Source organism: Populus alba, chromosome 17 (genome assembly GCF_005239225.2).
Source record: "Populus alba chromosome 17, ASM523922v2, whole genome shotgun sequence".
Lineage (NCBI taxonomy): Eukaryota > Viridiplantae > Streptophyta > Magnoliopsida > Malpighiales > Salicaceae > Populus > Populus alba.
Window position 1 is genome coordinate 17,547,584 of NC_133300.1, and position 20,831 is coordinate 17,568,414.

Genomic DNA, 20,831 nt, shown 5'->3' on the forward strand with positions numbered 1-20,831 from the left:
GTCCACCAACCGGTCCAGATCAAGAATGGAAAAAACGAAGAAAGAGCTCAGTTAGAGTCACCACTACCAGAACCGAGTTGGAATCCGTGGAAAAATGAAGTTCCCGGTTGACCAATCTGCTTGAGCAACTTTTAAAAGCCAAGAATGGGGAGGGAACATCCACCCAACCACCTATAGGAAGCACCGTCGCCCCTGTCCCGGGGGTATCTCAGAACATGGGGGCAGATTCCAGCAACGGGCAGCACTTTACACCTGTTTATTCCATTCAGCCCCCTCAAGCTCATATCACTGTAGATTTAACAGCCGAGGGGCCTTCCGTATAATAGGTCCACGGGTTTTGTGAATGATGACAAGATATCAGCATTAGAAGAAAGGTTAAAGAGCAGTCGAGGGAAAATGATTGGTTTGACCCCTGCGAACGTCGGAAATATGCTTGGTACCTAACCTCACGGTACCAAAAGATTTTAGGATACCAGAGTTTATAAGGGTATACTGGGTTTGGAATGCCCAAACACTCACCTTCGATCTTATTGCAACAAGATGGCTGAAGTTAATTCATGACGATAAGTTAATGATCTACTTTTTCCAAGACAGTCTATCGGGATCTGCGCTAAGTTGGTACATGAGGCTGGATAATGTCAAGATTAAGAAATGGAAGGACTTAGTGGAGGCTTTCCTAAAGCAATACAAGTTCAATTTGGAAATTGCTCCAGATCGAACGAGCCTCATGTCGATGGAAAAGAGAAGCCAAGAGTCAGTGAGGGCTTATGCACAAAGATGGAGGGACGAGGCCACGCACGTGCAACCCCCTTTGATAGAAACGGAGATGGTGACTTTGTTCGCCAATACATTCAAGGCACCTTACTATGAGCATTTAATGGGTAGCTCATCTCAACATTTCTATGATGTTGTACGTGTGGCGGAAAGAATCGAGCAAGGAATTTAAAGCAGGGCCGCATAGCAGAGCCTTTAGAGAAGAAAAGGTTTTATGGGAAGGAAAAGAGAAGGGGACGTTAACAATTTGGAAGGCGGATATAAAGGCAAGAAAGTAAATTTCCACAGCCCACAAGCACCTACCTCTCAATCCCACGCATAAACTTTAACCAATCTTTTTCACCTAACCGAACAAATAACCAACCAAACTTCAAAATTCACTACCAAAGACCCCACTCAGGATACAACGCTCAGAACAGATTGCCACCATTACCCATTGCCAGCTTTGAAGGACATGTATGCCAAACTTTTAAGCATTGGGCAAGTAGCTCCTATCCCTACACTTGACCGCTACAACCACCATTCCCAATTTGGTACCAAGCCCGATTTGACTTGCGAGTACCACGGGGTAATCCTGGGCATGGGATTTGAAACCTGCTATGCATTCAAGAAGAGGTTTATGGAGCTTATTAAGTTAGGATGGGTATCCTTCGAAAGACAAGCCCAATGTTAATTCAAACCCATTGCCTAAACATGTTCCAAACAGTGGCGGAATAGGCATGATCGAAGTGGGAAATCAATGCAAGGTGTTGAAGGTGCCGATGAAAGGTTTGTACGACATGTTAGTACAATCAGGATTTCTAGCGTGAAGGAGGTAAGCCGATTGGAGAGGGGGGACTACTGTGAGTTCCATGGAAGAGAAGGACATCACATTGAGGATTGCACCGAGTTTTGCGAAAAGATTGCTAAAATGTTGAGGATGGGACAATTAAGGATTGAACCAATGGAGAGCAGGTGTGAAGTAAGTATGACGGTAAGGTCAAGATCAGATGGCAGGAGTTTGCAGGGTTCAACGCAGACTGCTAACGGGCCCCCAAGGCTTGATCTTGGTTAAACCGTCCTGCACAAAAAGAGAATCACAATGCCATGCCGTACAATTATGGGTATGCCTCCAACGTTCGAGCTCCCTCTTCCTTTGTTTCCAAACGGAGATAAGTGGTTTGACCAGAAGTGGTCGTTGCTTTACGCCTGAAGAATGGAGGAAGGAAAAGGGTAAAGAAGTGGTAAATCTGGACAAAGCACCAGAAGTTGAATAAGCCAGTAACGGAAGAGGAATCAAAATGAATTTTTGAAGTTGATTCAAGCATAGCGAATATTGCATAGTGGATCAACTAAAAAAAGACTCCAGCTCGGATCTCCCTTATGTCCTTGATACTCAGCTCTGGAGCCGGCATCGGAATGCCTTGCAAAAGGTATTAAATGAGGCATATGTACCTCAGGACATTGAGCATAAAAACTATGGAGCATTTAGTGGGGAGGATCCATGCAACTGATTACTCTACTTCACGGCTGATGAGCTTTTGATGCTGAAGGTACCGGACACAACAAGCCTTTAATAACATCACGGTTAGGTTGCAAAGACTGCCTCGTAGGGAAGGTGCTCGTCGATAATGGCTCGGCCCTGAACGTATTGCCAAAGCACATTTTAGAAGAAATGCCGATTGATGAATCTCATATGAAGCCAAGTACTATGATGCTAGAGCATATGATGGCCTCACCTAGGGCCAATACTTGGGACTTTAGAAAGTGGAGCTATATGTGGGACCGCAGATGTTCCTAGTGACACTTCAGGTTATGGATATTCACCCTTCCTATAGTATGTTGTTGGGAAGACCTTGGATCCACGCAGGGGGGGGCAGTAGCTTCATCATTACACCAATGTTTGAAGTACATCATGAATGGGATGTTAGTAACCGTCAGGGCTGAGGAGGCAATAGCCATGACAAAGAATGTGGCTGTGCCTTTCATCGAAGCGGGGGATTGCAAGGATAACAATATCCATGCTTTTGAGATCGTGAACACTGACTGGGTACCAGAAAACACCGTGTTGAGAAGACCAAGGATCTCAGAAGCAGCCAGGATGGCAAGTCTATGTTTCTTAAAACCGTGGGGTCCCACGTCGATATAACCTCGCTTGCGGAATACCAGAAGGGGTTAATCCGACAAGGAAGAGAAAGGCTGATCAAAGATTTGGCTAGGATATCAACCTAACCAAGAGGATTACCGTTGGGCTGCTGATCGGAGAAGGACAAGAAGGATGGCTAGAATTAAAGGAAGAGATCTTGAAGAAGAACAGCTGGAAATCTCTCCCCTTAGCGTATCATTCCAAGAGCTGCATACATAGTGCAACATGATAAGGGAGCTGAAAGCCTGGGTCTAGAGTTGGCAAAAAATGAGCATAAACACCTTGGAGGAAAGGAGAAGAAAAAAGGTGATGCGAAAGAAATAGCGGGAAAAGAAGATGAAGTGCTGCACAACTGACGATCCATACACTAGAAGAAGTCTCCGCCCAAGACCTTTTGCGCAAGTTGGCTCAAGGTGAAAAGTTCCAGAATTGGGTGACCCAAGAAGCTCAATGGTTTTCAAAAATGTAAACCAACTTTGTTTGCCTTAGAATGTTTTTGTCATTTGCTTATGCTTGCTTTATTTTCTCTAGTTGACAATCGAGGCTCATGATGTCAGCTAGATTCTATGTTTGTCATGGAGCCCACCTTTTCCCTTTGAATAAATGTGAGATCATGCACTTTTTCAAAAATTGATTATTTATATATGCATTTACACCAAGCACTTCCCGCTTTCAGGAATCCTGAAAGCGGATCTCCTACAACATCACATACATCTAGCCTCCAAGAATAAATGGCCAAACTTGAACGAGCATGTAATATCTATGGAAGAAGAAGAGTGGGATGAAAGCAACATCAGTGAATTCACCAGGCTAGTAGAACAAACAGGAACAACTTGGAAGCCTGCCACCGAGGAACTCGAAACTATCAATGTGGGCAATGGTCAGCTCAGGAAGAGTTGAAAATAGGTACCTTAATTACTTCTGAACAAAGGATAAAACTGATCACCCTATTACAAGAATATTCGGATGTCTTTGCTTGGTCATATGAAGATATGCCCGGTTTGGATACAAGTATTGTAGAACACAAGATACCGTTGGAAGAAGGGTATAAGCCAGTCAAGCAGAAACTGAGGAGGGCCCACCGGACGTCTGGATCAAGGTCAAGGCAGAACTCGAAAAGCAATGGGATGCTGGCTTTCTAGAAGTAGTTAGATATCCGCAATGGGTATCTAACATTGTTGTGGTGCCTAAGAAGGAAGGGAAGATTAGAGTTTGTGTAGATTTTCGGAATTTGAATAGAGCTAGTCCTAAGGATGATTTTCCTCTACCACACATAGATGTTTTTTAGTGGATAACGCTGCCCGAAGTTCCACTTATTCTTTATGGACGGTTTTTCAGGATACAATCAAATAAAAATGGCTCCCGAGGATAAGGCGAAAACAACTTTTATCACACCTTGGGGACCTACTGCTACAAGGTCATGCCATTGGGTTAAAGAATGCGGGTGCAACATATCAAAGAGCAATGGTGACTCTATTCCACGACATGATGCACAAAGAAATTGAGGTGTATGTAGATGATATGATTTGCCAAGTCTAAAAAAGGGACAGGATCATTGTGGAAGTTTTGAGAAGTTATTTGAGAGGTTGAGGAAGTATGAACTAAGGCTTAATCCTGCAAAATGTTCATTCGGAGTTAAGTCGGGCAAGCTGTTGGGATTTGTGGTAAGCGATAGAGGTATAGAGGTGGATCCAGACAAAGTAAGGGCCATTCAAGCTATGTCATCCCCTAAGACAGAGAAAGAAGTAAGAGGATTTTAGGAAGGTTGAATTACATTGCTCGATTTATAGCTCAGCTAACAACAACATGCGAGCCTATATTCCGACTACTAAGAAAAAAAGAACCGGGAACTTGGAATGAGGCGTGTGAGGAGGCATTCAATAAAATCAAGCATTATTTACAAAATCCACCTTTACTGGTACCTCCTGTATCAGGGAAACCTCTAGTATTATATCTAACCGTAACTGAAGTAGCCATGGGATGTGTATTGGGTCAAGCATGATGAAACCGGAAGGAAGGAAAGAGCTATTTATTACTTGAGTAAGAAATTCACTGAATGTGAGTCCAGATACACGGAGATAGAAAAGCTGTGTTGTGCATTGGTGTGGGCGCAAAGAGGTTGCGACATTACATGTTATACTATACCACTTTGGTTGATTTCAAAATTAGATCCTCTGAGGTATATTTGTAATAAGCCTTTTTCTCTCAAGTCGAATTGCAAGGTGGCAGGTTTTATTGGCAGAATATGACATAGTGTACATGACAAGGAAAGCCGTAAAGGGAGTGCCATTGCAGACCATCTGGCCGATAATGCTGTTGAAGATTACGAACCTTTGGATTTTGATTTCCCTGATGAAGATATATCGTCAATAGAAAAGAAGAAGAGAAGACAGATTGGTGGACCATGTTTTTTGACGGGGCAGTAAATGTACATGTAACGGGGCAGGGGCGGTAATAATCTCTCCTAATAAGAAACAATACCCAGTTTCGGTCAAACTACATTTTGAATGCACCAACAATACAGCTGAGTACGAAGCTTGTATACTCGGTTTAGAAGCGGCATTGGAGTTAAAGATAAAGAAGATAGATGTATATGGGGATTCAATGTTGATCATCTGCCAGGTCAAAGGGGAATGGCAAACCAAAGAGGAAAAGTTGAGGCCGTACCAGGAATACCTATCCATGCTAGCAAAGGAATTTGAAGAAATTAGATTCACCCATCTAGGAAGGGAAGGGAACCATTTTGCGGATGCTTTGGCCACACTAGCTGCTATGACTACCATTGACCTCAAATGCAAGGTACAACCGGTACACATTGATATTAGAAATGATCCAGCGCATTGTTGTTTAGTCGAAGGAGAGGTGGACGGACAACCTTGGTATTACGATATCAAGAATCTTGTGCGGAATCAGGAATATCCGGTGGGAGCTTCTAAAACGGATAAGAAAACCTTGAGAAGGTTGGCTATAGACTTCTATTTAGATGGAGAGATTTTATATAAAAGATCATTTGATGGTACCCTGTTAAGATGTTTGGAGGAGGCAGATGCTAGAAAGGCATTAAGAGAGGTCCATGAGGGGATTTGCTCAACCCATGCTAGCGGGCACATGATGGCAAGGAAAATCCAAAGGGCTGGTTATTTTTGGATAACACTAGAAAAAGATTGTATCGACTATGTCAGAAAATGTCACAAATGTCAAATTTACAGTGATAAGGTCAATATGCCACCAGCTCCTCTGTTTAACTTAACATCTCCATGGCCTTTCGCGATGTGGGGAATTGATGTGATTGGACCTGTAAACCCAAAAGCGAGCAATGGTCATAGATTTATCCTCGTAGCTATTTGACTACTTCACAAAATGGGTAGAAGCCGGGTCATTTGCTCATGTGACACAAAAAGTGTGAAGAAATTTTATTGAGAGAGATTTGATATGTCGGTATGGTCCCCCAGAACAGATTATAATGGATAATGCCCAGAATTTCAACGGCAAGATGATAATAGAGCTCTGCACTAAATGGAAAATCAAGCATTCCAATTCTTCGCCATATAGACCAAAGATGAATGGGGCGGTAGAAGCTGCTAACAAGAATGTCAAAAAGATTGTTCAGAAAATGGTAGTCACCTATAAGGATTGGCATGAGATGTTACCATTTGCCCTTCATGCATATCGCACCGCAGTTCGAACCTCAACAGGGACTACCCCATATTCTTTGGTGTACGGTATGGAAGCAGTGATGCCTTTGGAAGTGAAAATCCCATCGTTAAGAGTGTTAATAGATTCTGAGATAGAAGAGAGGCCGAGTGGGCCAGAGTGAGATACGAGCAATTGAACTTGATCAGTGAGAAGAGGATGGCCGCAATATGTCATCACCAACTTTATCAGAAACGAATGGCTAAGGCGTATGATAAGAAGGTTAGACCGCGTTTGTTTCAAGAAGGGGATCTAGTATTGAAGAAAATATTGTCATTACCAGGAGATGATCGAAGCAAATGGGCACCAAATTATGAGGGTCCTTATGTAGTAACAAAGGCATTCTCAGGAGGAGCGTTGAAGTTAGCGTAGAATGGATGGAGAAGATCTAGCTCGGCCTGTGAATTCTGACTCTGTAAAAAGATTATACGCTTGATGTAGTTCCTTAAATCAATAAAGCAAAGTTTGGCCATTGATTTCTTTCCTTTTGTGCACTGATCTCACAACAATCTTTTTTGCATTAATCCAACAGTGCATCTCCTCACTCATTTAAAAAGTTTAGCATCGACTGAACGAAATTTCTTCTCTATATAAAAGCTCAAACTAGGATCACACCTCTACACTGGGGGCAATACAAGATGTTTTTTATACGGAAGCCTATAGATTTGAAAACCAAGCTAAAGCATTTGACAAAAGCAATGACATAAAAGCAAGAACAAGTCTTACATTTTGAGAAAAGGGCTACTTGAGGAAAGTCAAATACTTTTTCTCCAAGAATATGATAAGAAAAAAGGCAACACGAGAGATGAATCCGGCATACGACTTCAAAAAGCAACGCTCATGTTACGAGGAAGTCCCATGAACTAGAAAAGAGGATGGGGGCCTATGTTTCAAAACCAGGTACGAATGCATGCATTGCATCTAATCATAAAGTCATTGCACGTATGTTTTTTTATCGTTACAGGAGGAGATCTTAGTGCATTCCAACGAAAGAATCATTGAGTTGAGTCTAGAACAGAAAGAAGAGAAGATAATATTTTTCAGACCCCGCCAGCAGGAAGAACGACATCGATAACAATTGGTAAAAGGGAATCGTCAGATGAGATTCCAAGTTGTTTGGTTAAAAGAGATCGCAAGAAGGGATCTCGTTTTTCGATGAAGATCGCCAGAAGGGACCTCATATTTCAGCTTTGAATAAAAGGGAATCGCCAGATGGGATTCCATGTTGTTTGAGATCGCCAGGAGGGATCTCGTGTTTCACTATTTGGAGGTCGCCAGATGGGATCTCGTATTTCATGTTGGTTAAAAGGAATCGCCAGATGGGATTCCAGGTTGCTTGAGATCGCCAGAAGAGATCTCGTGTTTCACTATTATGGAGGTCGCTAGATGGGACCTCACACTTTGTTGGTTAAAAGGAATCGCCAGATGGGATTCCAGGTTGTTTGAGATCGCCAGAAGGGATCTCGTGTTTCACTATTGTGGAGGTCGCCAGATGGGACCTCACACTTCACATTGGTTAAAAGGAGTCGCCAGATGGGATTCCAGGTTGTTTGAGATCGCCAGAAGGGATCTCGTGTTCCACTATTGTGGAGGTCGCCAGATGGGACCTCACATTTCACATTGGTTAAAAGGAGTCGCCAGATGGGATTCCAGGTTGTTTGAGATCGCCAGAAGGGATCTCGTGTTTCACTATTGTGGAGGTCGCCAGATGGGACCTCACACTTAATGTTGGTTAAAAGGAATCGCCAGATGGGATTCCAGGTTGTTTGAAATCGCCAGAAGGGGTTTCGCATTTCACTATTTTGGGAGGTCGCCGGATGGGACGTCATACTTCATGTTTGTTAATAGGAATCCCAGATGGGATTATAAGTTTGATTAAAGGAGATCGCCAGAAGGGATCTCGCATTTCGATATTTTTCAAAAAGGGGTTGCCAGAAGGGACCTCATATTTCATTTTTTTTTAAAGGGAATTTCCAGATGGGATTCCGATGGCCGAGGAGGATTGTTGTAAAGAAAGAGTTTCAGATCGATCCAGCTTCGACCAGATCAGTTTTCGGGAGTTTAGTTGGGACTATCTTTATAAAACTTACTGCGCAAAACCTTCGCTCCGTAAGCTCTATAAAGAGGGGGCATCTGTTGTAACCCATTTTTGGGTCCCCGTAAAAAAATAAAATAAAATAAATAGCCAAAGAAGGTTAGAAAAATGACAAGAGGCAGAAGCGCTCGGAAAATGGTCAGAAAATTGGTCAAGGAGTATAAAGATACAAAGATTGGATTTTTGACAAAATATTCTTGAAGGATGAGAACCCTATTGAGAAGAAAATTTTGAATTTTTGAGGAGAGAAGCCCAAATTTGGATGTTTATGGGTTTAATTGATTTTTTATTGGATTTATAGGGGATTTGATTGCAAGAAAATTGATTTTTTAAGTCAATTTGGGCTTTAAATTGAAGAAATTAAAGTTCTGGGGCCAAATTATGATTTTTAGGAATTTATTAAGTCAAATCAGGGGCTTAATTGCATAAATATTGAAGTTTAATGGCCAATTAGGGGTTTAATTGTGAAAATCCGAAACCAGGGACCAATTTGGAAAAGGCGCAAAGATAGGGGGGCTGTTTGGAGTTGATTGAGGGGCCTAATTGAAGAAATTGGAAGTTTATTGATCAATTGAGGGCTAAATTGCATAATTTAGAGGCCAAGGACCAAAGTGGAAAAGGCGGCCAACTTGGCGGACAAGACCGAAACTGTCAGGGACGCAATTGAAAGGAACAAAAAATAATTGGGGGACTGATGTGAACGTTGGCGCATTTCTGGCGCCAAATTTAATTGAAACGGCGCGTTTTCTCCAAAACGACGCCGTTTCATGCGTTTTTAAAAAAAAAAAAAAAAAAAAAAAAAAAAAAAAAGACCAAACGGTGCCGTTTTGAACGGCACTGTTTCTCTTCTTCTTCCCCCCCGCAGGCGTAGCAGAGGAGAGGAAAACCGGGGTTTTTGTCCCCGCCTCTCTCCTCACGTGCCATGGCCCGACGCCCCACACTTTGGGACCCCCGAAGCCGAAGCCGATGGCCGACCACCCGCCGCGCCACCGAACCCGAGAGAAGCACCTTGGCAGCGGCGCCTGCCGACCGACCGACCAGCACGCCTTGTTCCCCCATGCATGCCCCGATATTGCCTATAAATAGAGAAGAAGCAGAATGAAAAAAAAAAAAAAAAAAAAAACAAAAAGGGGGGGAACCGGAAAGAAAACAAAAAACGAAGAGAGAGAGGAAGAGAGAGAAACACCCAACCGAGGAGAGAGAGAGCCAACGAGAATCCAAAGAAACAAGAGAAGATTGAAAAGTTGGAAGCTGGGGAAATTTAGAAGAGAAAACCAAGCAAAAAGCAGGAGGACGCCGCCGGTTTACTTGGAAACCACCGTGAGCTAAGCCGCTGCCACCGCCTCCACCGCAGCCCCACCAGTAAGCTGTCGCCTCCACTGCGCCAGGTACACTATCCTTTTCCCCGTGCATTTTTTTTTTCTTCTGAAGCTGAGTCCGGTTGGCCTCCTGCATGCAGAATCGTTCTGCATGCAGGAGGCGCGCGGGGGGAAAATAATTCCCCCCGTGCTGTAATTTTTTTTCTTCTCTGGGCCAGATGGTTTCTGGCCCAGAGATATGTGGGGCGGGCCAGAAGGATTCTGGCCCAACCCGGCGGTCTGGGCCGGTGTTGGCCCAGACCCATGTAGTTTTTTTTTTTTTTTTTTTGGGCCGAATTCGGCCCAATCCCTTTCGGGCCGAGTTCGGCCAACGACTTTCAGGCTGGGGCAGACCCATTTAGTTGGGTCGGCCCAGCCCAGTTAGTATATTAATATATTATATTATATTTGTTATATTATTATATTATGCATGTGGATGTATATATATATATATTTTTTAAAAAAATATATAAAAATAAAAAAAAAAAAATTTTCTGAAAAGTAAAAAAAAAATATATTGTTGTTTTATATACATTGATTTTTTTATAACATGGGGATATAATTTCAGTATTTAAAAAAACACCTGTTTTCGTTATAAAAAAAAAAAAGAGTTTTAAAAAAAAATGTTTTGTTTTCATGCATACGGCCAATACACTAGCATGTTTTGAATGTTCTTTTTTTTAAAAAAAAAAAAATATATATTGGAAGCTTTGAAAATGTGTTTTCGCATAGATTTCTTAAACACAAAAATCATTTTTTGCATTTGTGGATTTTACAACCCGTTTGTAAAACTCCAAAGGGTATTGGCCAATATTCCAAAAAATATAAAAATCTTATTTTGGGAGGAGAAGTTGTGATTATTGTTCACCGCTAATGTTTGGATGAAGAAATCCTTAAAAGGACGAACATCCAAAATATTATCGGGAGTAATAAATCAACGCACATGTTTGAAAGAAGCTTTGGCTGCAATCGAGGATATTTCAAATTTTTTTTTTTTTTTTTTCTCCACGGTTTACGAGCCGTGAAAAGTAATTTTTTTTAGGAATTGTGAAATTTTCTTCGTTCCTTTTATTCTCTTTTCCTTGCGATTTACGAGTTGACGGGATTAGAAAACACCAACACCATAGACTATAGAGCAAACCAAACACCAAGCAGCTTACCTTAGGTAGGGCGTATTAGGGGTGCTAGTACCTTCCCTTTACGCAACCAGTCCCTTGCCTTAGAATTTCTGAAAGACCAGTTAGGGTTCCTAGTGACCAAATACTAGGTGGCGACTCCAAAGAACCAAATCCTTAGAACACAACGAAAATCGCCAGCCGATGTCGTGCCTTCATAAATTTTTGTACGGGGTGTGACAAAGCTGCTCATCTTCGTAATCATTGTTCACATAGTAGCCAACTCGAACAAATTCCTGACCTAAATAAGAGCATGTCAATAAAAGTACTGTGACACCAATGATATCTTCTTCACGAATCTTTGATGGATCTGGTGGGTTTGCCTGCAAAGCATACACACAGGGCATGGTTCAGAATTTATTCAAGTTACAAACAAAAAAGAGTCCAATTTAAAGAATCTAAATAAAGGTTCAAAGAGAATTGCCTGTAAGACAAAACGATAATTTCCAACATTGACAGGCCCAACAAGTACACTCTCCAATAGTTGATCATATGTTTCATCCTCAGCAGACCCCACGTAGATTAGTTTCCATTCCAAATCTGCATTGCAATGTCAAAATGGAACGTTCTTTTATAAGATGAACCAAGGTTGAAAGTCTGAAACAAAAGATGGAACTATATCACAGAGAGAAATTTATCCACAAAATTAATTGAAGTCCCTACACCAAGTTGGATATTAAATTTGCAAGATACATAAAACCTTAACTCCTAAAATTATTTACAGCCTTCATACAGCCCTCAGTTCCTCCAAATCAACGAGCATAGATACATGTTTATCTTACAATGCAATGAATTCAGACCCCTAATGAAGTACGTGATCCAGATCTGGTAGAATACCCATTCTGCCAATCCACAATATATTATCATTTTGGAGATCTCTTAATCTTTCCTTTTTTATTAATTTCATCAGCGCCCTAAATACATTTGAAGTTACCCTTGTAGACATCCTTGTACACCGTACAATCAAGTCATCCAAGTCAAAACCCATAGAAAACTAATTGCAAGTTCTCTGACCCAAACCTCAATTACAAAAGCAGGTGCTTGCTACAAAAATGCCAGAATAATACAAAGGGCACACTAAGCAATTAATTGATGGAAGTTGAAGATCATCCCTAACTAGCTTCGCAGATGCATGGTATATTTCAGAAAGATGTCCGTATACTAAATATTACTCACAATGACAAACATGGGTCCTAACTTCATGCAATCACAATACAATAAAGAAAGATCATGGCAGGTTAAGTACAAACCAGAGGGCTGTTACTCTATCATTCAAAGAACCAACAAAACGCTTTAAGATTTGCCAGCCTACATTCTGACCAGGTCACGTCACATTCTACTAACAACAAGAACTCACCTAACTAGGAACAAATTACATCAGAAGCATCAGATTTACAACTGAAATTCCACCAACTTAGATGATGAGAGAAGTAGTTAATTCCCACCAGCAACTAAAAATTGCAGGTCAGGGGCACACCAAGAATAGACCCACCAGAAACTAAAAATCAGCCGCTCATCGATTCCAAAAAAGAAACATTAGCTAGAACAATAACCCACAACTTCTCCATCTGTTTAACTACACATGCACAATCAGTAAAATTACTCAAAGAACAAAATTCTGACACCAGAACCTAAATCCCTAAAAAACCAAATCGAGTTATAAAAATCACTTTGTTTAGGAATTGCATCAAAACCCATATCACAATTTTGGTTCAGAATCCAAGAAGAGCGAGCACACAAACAATTTCGTTTCACTTTCTCATCAACTAACAAACCCTGATTGAAAATTAACTTAATCAATCAAAGAAAAAAGCTGGACAATCAAAGAAAATAAGAAAACATAGAAAGAAAATCAAAAAGGGAAAACAATAGATAAAGGTACCGTCTTTAAGAGGAGTCAAGCACTCGTATGAGATCTCGAACTGAAAGGGAGACGGAAACAGCGCCGGATTATCTAGTACGGTAACGTTAGTAAGATTCACTGCACTCATTATCTATCGTCTTTCTATCAAAATTAAAACAAAACCATACCCTGAGGTTCTAAAACCTTCATTTAAAATCCTAAATACAAAATCGGGGGGAAAGAAGGACAACAATTAAAACCACCACCACAAAAGGAAGGTAAAAGAACAGAGGAGAAGCTTGTTCTAGGTCTTTTTATTCCTTTTTTGCCTTTTGAGGTGTGATTTTAGGGTTAGTAGGAATTGACAGCGAAAAAAAGAGATGATTTTGTAGAAGAAATTGAATACTAGGGGTTCGATTTAGGGTTTTATGAATTGGGAATGGCGGGAGAATGGAAAGGGTGTATTGAAATGAGGGAGCGGGAATTGATTTGGGAAACAGATGCGTTGAGGTGGGTTTATATATATATATATATATTAAGGATAATTATAGTGAGCATAGTTTATTCTCCTTTTTTTTTAATTATTTTTTTAAATTACATTTTGAAACCGCTGGTATTATAATAATCATTGTTTTTTAAAAATATTTTTATTTTTAAAATAATTTTTTATTATTTTTTAAAATTTATTTTCATTTTAAAAATACCAAAATACAATTTAAAACAAAAACAAAAACTTTTTTTAAAAAAAAACTTTTAAAATATAAAAAAATAAATAAGCTCTTTATCTTGTACATCAATTCAAACTTTCAATCAAACAAAATAACTAAATTATCTTTCTATATATCATATCTGAAATTAACCTAAACAATAAATTGCATATTCTCTCTTCAAATCACGATTTATCTCGTTTTCAAATATTATGTTTTTCTCCATTGTCCCAACAATGATTTCACGGATCTAGTGCATTTTGCTTAATTTGATAATTATTAATTACATTTGTTTTTTTTTTTTTTTCAAAACCTTAAGAAAAACTTCAAATTGATTTCAAAACTAATTTTTTCCTTCAAAAGCTTCAAGAAAATCCTGAATGATTTATACATTGTGATAATCTATTAATTACTAAACCCATTGTTGGCTAGATGAAGAAGCTCAAGAGAAGCTTTAATCCATGTGGATTGCAAGACTTCTGATTTGATTTTTTTTTCAGCGACGAATTCTTCCTGAAAGGCGATGAAGAAGAAGAACAATATTGGCAACAACAACGACAAGAGGGAAGCAACATGCTAGGCGTTAATGGCTAAACTGTAGTGGAGATTGCTCGAGCAACCATAGCTCTGGTTATTGGGCGAAAGAGCTACGAAGAACAAGGGTAGCTATGAGGTAAGCAAATTCGAATGGTTGATCATATGTCTAAATCAATAATTTTAAACATTGCTTTTTGTTCATTTCAATTTATTCAACTCTTCCATTTATCTTTCGTCATTAGAATATAATGGCTTCAATTATTTTTTTGTGGGCTTGCTGGAGATTTAAAGGAAAAAAAATCATTAAGTTAGCCATGAGATTTCATATTTAAATAAGGAAGGGCTTGCAGAGGAGGCCACTTTTGTTGTTTGCATTCGGCAGTGTTTGAGAACGCGATATAAATTATATTTTTTAAAATTTTAATTTAAAAAAATAAAAAATCTTATGTGTTTTGGATTATTTTAATGCGCTAATCTCAAAAATAATATTTAAAAAATAAAAAAATTATTTTGATACATTTCAACATAAAATATATTTTAAAAAATAATTGTAATCACACTTCCAAACATAATTTAATCCAACATAATTTAATCCAGAGAGATTTGTTGAGTTTGGGTTACTGGATTTTAGGGAGCAGAAAAAGATGAGGATGGGGCTGTTTTTTAAAAAAATAAATGATAAAGCTTTAATATTTAATATAAAAGTTTTTTAATAATTAAATATAATATAATATAATATAATGGCAATCCTATAAATAATTCAATATTTTTTGTTAATTTTTTTTAGTGTTTTATAGTAATGATGTAAGGTGTTGTCAACTTATAAATATTAAAAATTAAAAAAAATTAATAAATCACAAGCTAACTGTAAATTAAACCAACAAATCTTTATGAGTTAGATCCTATATGTCAGGATCGACCTCTTTTTAGGACATAGATAAATAACATGGCAAAATGATGAGGTGGCAATTTGTTTTTCCTAAACCGACCATAGTTCCTATGGGTTTAGAGTTATTGGTGAGAAATTTCCAAGAAAATCTGACCTAGTCTACCCTCGTAGTCACAAGACAATAAAAAATAAAAACTCGAAGACATAATAAGCATATATGCTCAATCAAGATTCCTTTTTATTTTGAGCCCATTAAGGCTTTGCATTTTCTTTTACGACCCAGTTTTAAATAACTCTCACAAATTTCTTTGTTTTTGGAATCTCATAAGACTCCTGCTTTTTATTCTATAATTGAGTTTCAGAGGAATCATATCAATTAACTTCAAGATTATCACTCTATAAAATAATAATTTTCAAATATATTTTAAATTTGCTATTTTATAAAATGACTTTACCACTTTATAAAATCACTTCACTTTCATCACTCTATAAAAATAATAATTTTTAATGACACTTTGATTTCGTCACTCTATAAAATAAATAATTTTAAAGATATTTTGAGCTAGTTATTCTTAAATTAATGTGCTGAAAAACACTTTGAGTTCGTCACTTTATAAAATGATTATTTATAAAAAGTCATTTAGAGTTCATCATTTTTTAAAATGATTAATTTAAAAATTATTTTGAATTTATCACTTTTTAGAATGATTATTTTGAAAAACATTTTGAATTCATCATTCTATAAAATTATTATTTTAAAGATCATTTCAATTTCTTACTCTATGTAATGATAGATTAAAAAACATCCCGAGTTCGTTATTCTATAAAATAGTTATTTTGAAAAACACTTATATTTTATCTCTTAAAATGCCAGTTTCAATCTTTTATGTGAAATTGAGCCATAAAAGACTCCTGCAAATTTATCTCCAAGAAGAATCGCCTATGTACATCTAAATTCCAAGCCAGTCTTTTAAACTTTTATAAAGTGGGTCGTCTTTCAATCATTTAAGTCAAATTCAAGATTTAATGAGGCTGGTAACCTTTCAATTTGATCATTTGCAAAAAATGAGGTTGATCACTTCAATCAATTTAAAAAATTTACGAGGTAGGTGGGCTCTCAATTTGATCAAATTAAAATTTTTTTTTTAGGGGAGTCACCTTTTGGTTGTGCTATTTTTTAAAGTTTATATATATATATATATATATATATATATATATATATATATTATCTTTTCTTTATAAGCTTACTAAATAAAATATATAAAAAATATTTTGCATGAACTTCATACCATATGTATTATATAAAGAGGGGTATAAGTCATAATCTAAACCCCGTTTCCAAAATATTTTTCGAAGATAAAATAAAAAATAAAAAATTCAAAAAATATATTTTTAACGTATTTCAACCATTCATATACTCATTTCATGATTATTATTTTTTTACCATTTTGCTTTTCAGATTCATGTTAATAATTTTTTTGAAAGTCCAAAATTCAAAAGAAAAAAAACTTAAGGTATAGGGTAAAATCTAAATTACATTTAGGGAAATTGAGAGTTTCTAAACTTGAGTGGAGCCGGACCTGGACGAAGGAACCGCAACTTCCATGGAAGAAAATATTAAAATTCAACTCTTAAGTATTTTTACTTTTGGTTTTGTTTTGAAGAATAAATAAATTATACGCTATCCCTTTAAATATTGCTAAATATATAAGCTCATCAAATAGCCAAGTTTTGCTCAATATATAAGGTAGTTGATTGTGAAGGGAGTTGACTAGCCTCTGAGATAAAAAAATTGTGAAGGGAGTTGATTAACCAATGAAAGCATGGAAAAAATATATTTAAACTTTAATGTCTCATGGCTGATCTTCGGCTTGAAGGGTTTTTTTTTTATATATGTAATATCGAAGCTTAAGTTTTATAGCTTATTTAAGAATATGCTAGATGTTGTTTTTTAATGTGTTTTGTATTAAAAATAATAAATAAATATTAAATATTATTAATATAAAACTAAAAAAATTCAATATTTTTCAACAAGGGGTTATATACATACAAATAAACACACCCTTAATCAAACAGGGCGTAGATATTTTAACAAATCCGCGTTGCTTGTAATATTGTGTAAGCCAAAATTGATTTCTCATATGATAATTGAAAAGTATCAACAAATTGCAATCCATAATATAAATTTCTTCTTCTATATTCTTGATTTTAATGAAGATTTAATATATTTTTCCTGCCTATTTTTTTCCCTCCCTAAAACTTTGACAGTACATTTTTTCCAAAGAAACAAACACACCCTATAATCCTAAATATCAACCAAATTATAAAACCTTTGGCCTCCAACAAGAAAGAACCCTCCACCCCCACCCCCAAAATCACTTTGAGCGAATCGGTTCTTCCTCTATGGTGTCCAACAATGGCTTCTTCGACCTTGACATTGACATCCTATGGATAAGCTCGTGAGCAGAAACATCTTCAATTCCCTCCAAACTCAGCCTTGGAGCTTCATCGATATCATCTCTTTCCATATCTTGTGGAATCTCTACCTTTGATTCAGGCAAGACCCTCATGTTCCCTTTAGAAGCTCTCTTCACAACCGAGTTGGCAGTGACGAATAAAGCACCCATGTCACCAGCAGTGACTACAGAGTTCTTTTTACGCATCGGAAACATGACATACACGTCGGCCTTTCCAAGTTCATAATCTGCACTGAGAGGACAGAACCTTCTGCCTATTTTGAGGGACTTGGAGTTGACTATAAAGAAGTTTGGCGCCTCCAACATGAGCTCCGCTGCTTTTGTGGGTTGCTGGATCTTCTTGATTTCTCCCGATGGGAGGATCACTTTTGTTGATTTTGACGAGTTCTTGAGCCCTTGCGGGTTCGACAAGGTGCAGGAAACGTAGTTCCCCATCAAGAACGCTGAGCAGAATCAAGAATTCAAGATATTAATTTAAAGAAGTTTTTTGAGCACTTGCAGGAGACACAAATCAACCCTTTTAAATACAACACTTGAATCAATCAAATGGAAACAAGTTGAACTTCCTAGCTAAGGGTGAATCTTTCAAAGAGTGACCAAGTTTGAGGGAGTAAACACGGGAGTTCTAAGAATTTGAAGAAGTAAAATGGATAGAGGGCTGAAGGGATGAAATGTGGAGAATGTCTACGGAGGAGAAGAGTGAAAAGGATGGTTGTTTTGCGAGGGTCGACGCCTTTATAGAGGGCAAAAGAAAAGGTCTAAATGATCAAAACAAAGAAAAGAGAAGGAGCCGTCGAAGATTCTAAGGACAGTTGTGTGTGTACACAGGTTGACATGGTATTGTATAATTTGCTAACGCGTTGGAGAAAAAGAGGGAAATAGCCTCGAGCTTAAAATATTTGACAGGGAGGTGATCCAATAATTTTGCTTTTCTTGATACTTTATATATCTTTGCTGTGTGTTAGTGCGTGTTGAATTTGGACCCAGATTATTTTTTATTTAATAATTCCCTCAGCGGAGGAGGATTTCAGTTACTCTCCCAGAATATTTACCGAGCAATCTTTGGAAACAAATCGGATTAGGAGATAAGAAATCAAGGGAAGATCGATGAAGCAGTAAGATCGAGCTCATGAAGATCGGGGAATCAAAATTATAGGAGCATGATGTGAAGGGATTTAGCGAGAAAATGGAGCAATCAAGGAGAAATATTAGGGACAATTAATTTAGAGATATCATTTTTTTATAATTAATTAATTGGAATATCATGATTTTGAAACCCATATTGTTGGTTTAAATTGCTCCTAAATTCCCATGTTTCATGATATAGACAAAGAAACAAAAAAAAATAAAAAACATCTATTATTAATTTTTCTCGGTGCATGAATAAAAGGCTTTCTTTTGTAACACACCTTTCTCCTTCTTTAGAGATTTATATATCAAAAAATATATATATTTTAAAAAATAATTATTATTGCACTCTCAAATAGTCTTTAAATCACAACTATAAAAAGCTCAATCCAATTTTAAAATTTTCATACATTCATTGGCTATCTATGATATATATTAAATATTTTTAATCTCAAAAAAATTGATATGATGGTTACATTAGTATGTTTTCTTTTATTTATTGACTTCATAGATTTAAAAACCTCAAAACTAGCACAACATGAAATGTATCAAATTGAAGGGTAAGTAAAAAAACTAAAAAACTAATTAAATCAAGAAAACCGGAAAAAAATAACTGAAAAAAACCAAATTATGAAAAAAAAACCAATTAAAATTTTAAAAAAAAGCGACCAATTTGATTTCAGGTTTTATAAGTATGAAATAAAAAAAAATCAAATTGAAAAAAAAACTGGAAAAAAATCAAGTCAAACTAAAAAAACCAAGCAAAACCAGTTTGAATTGTTTTTTGTCCTAAAAAACTAAACCGAACCGAAACCGGTCAGTTGAACCGGTTTTGGGTTTTTTTAAAAAAAAATTTTGATTTGATTATTTTTTTAATAAAAAATAAATCAAACCAAAAATTAATTACTCCTAATCAAATTTATCTAAATGTATGATAGAGGAGATGCCTTTGAAATCATTTCAGTAGGAGATTTAGTTTTGGTCAATATAATAACTAGTTAAAAAAGACCTTTTGTTTTCGAATACAAAATATTAAAAGTGTCTAAATCTCAACAATTGTTCCAAACTTTCAACAGCCGAACATTTCTTCGAAATAACTGAAGTCGAACAATGTTGCTATAGCACTCAAGACTAGCATTTACCAAAAAAGAAAAAAAAAATTGAAATGAAACTAAAATGAGCACCGATTTCATGTGATACACCCACTTTCCTTGAGTTTTCCTTTTATTTCCTCAAAGTCAGCTTTGCTTAATATTTGTGATTAATTAATTAATTACACACACAAAAAATTTAATTTTGTTATTTTTTTTTTATAAAAATCAAACCAAAAATAATGACCTTAATCAAATTTATCTGGATGTATGATAGAGGAGATGCCCTTGAAATCATTTCAGTATGAGATTTAGTTTTGGTCAATATAATAACTAGTTAAAAAATACCTTTTGTTTTCTAATACAAAATATTTAAAGTGTCTAAATCTCAACAATTGTTCCAAACTTTCAACAGCCGAACATTTCTTCGAAATAACCAAAGTCGAACAATGTTTCTATAGCACTCACGACTAGCATTTACCCAAAAAAAAAAAATGAAATGAAACTAAAATGAGCACCGATTTCATGTGATACACTCGCTTTCCTCGAGTTTTCCTTTTATTTCCTCAAAGTGGGGACACCGTTCTCCACCTTTTTGGCTTTTTATATCAAAAGTCAGCTTTGATTAATGTTTGCGATTGATTAATTATATATATATATATATATATATATATATATATATATATATATATATATATATATATATATCCACAACAATGAGTAGTGTACATGTCTTTGTCGGTGTTGTCGCCGCTCATCGTCCTGTGCAAATCGGGAGATAGAGGTGTAGTAGTTTTCTGTGATTTTTAAGAATATGTTTATCTTTAAAAAATAATATTTAATTATTTTATATATCAATATAAAAAATAAATAAATATTCTTACAAAGTATCATCACTACCATAAAAACACGGAATTAAAGTTCTTTGCTACTTTTCAA

The 20,831-nt window shown here is 36.8% G+C and overlaps 2 protein-coding genes across 6 annotated transcripts in view; both read right to left on the reverse strand.

The window, feature by feature from the left end:
- The window catches only part of LOC118039631 (histone chaperone ASF1B), a 101,033-nt gene extending 87,462 nt beyond the window's left edge, over window positions 1–13,571 (reverse strand). For 4 of the 5 annotated variants that reach the window (XR_012168568.1, XR_012168567.1, XR_012168566.1 and 1 more), the window contains exons 1-3: window positions 13,103–13,571; window positions 11,645–11,760; window positions 11,403–11,543 (exon numbers count right to left, since the gene is read on the reverse strand). Coding sequence is in view for 2 of the 5 variants with exons in the window: in XM_073406033.1 (XP_073262134.1) it covers window positions 11,403–11,543; window positions 11,645–11,760; window positions 13,103–13,211 (366 nt within the window). In the remaining 3 variants the exon portion in view is untranslated. Of the gene's footprint in view, window positions 1–11,402; window positions 11,544–11,638; window positions 11,761–13,102 lie in introns of all 5 variants that reach the window. The other variant, XM_073406034.1, reaches the window with a different exon arrangement.
- A 3,836-nt stretch (window positions 13,572–17,407) lies between these two features.
- LOC118039597 (uncharacterized) lies at window positions 17,408–18,502 on the reverse strand. Its single transcript, XM_035046344.2, has one exon. It carries the CDS (start codon window positions 18,106–18,108, stop codon window positions 17,572–17,574), a length of 537 nt encoding a protein of 178 aa, XP_034902235.1. The 5' UTR covers window positions 18,109–18,502; the 3' UTR covers window positions 17,408–17,571.
- Window positions 18,503–20,831: the final 2,329 nt, after the last annotated feature.

What these genes read in the sequence shown, in the direction of transcription:
- LOC118039597 (XM_035046344.2), bottom strand. Translation starts at nt 18,108, where the DNA reads ATGGGGAACTACGTTTCCTGCACCTTGTCGAACCCGCAAGGGCTCAAG.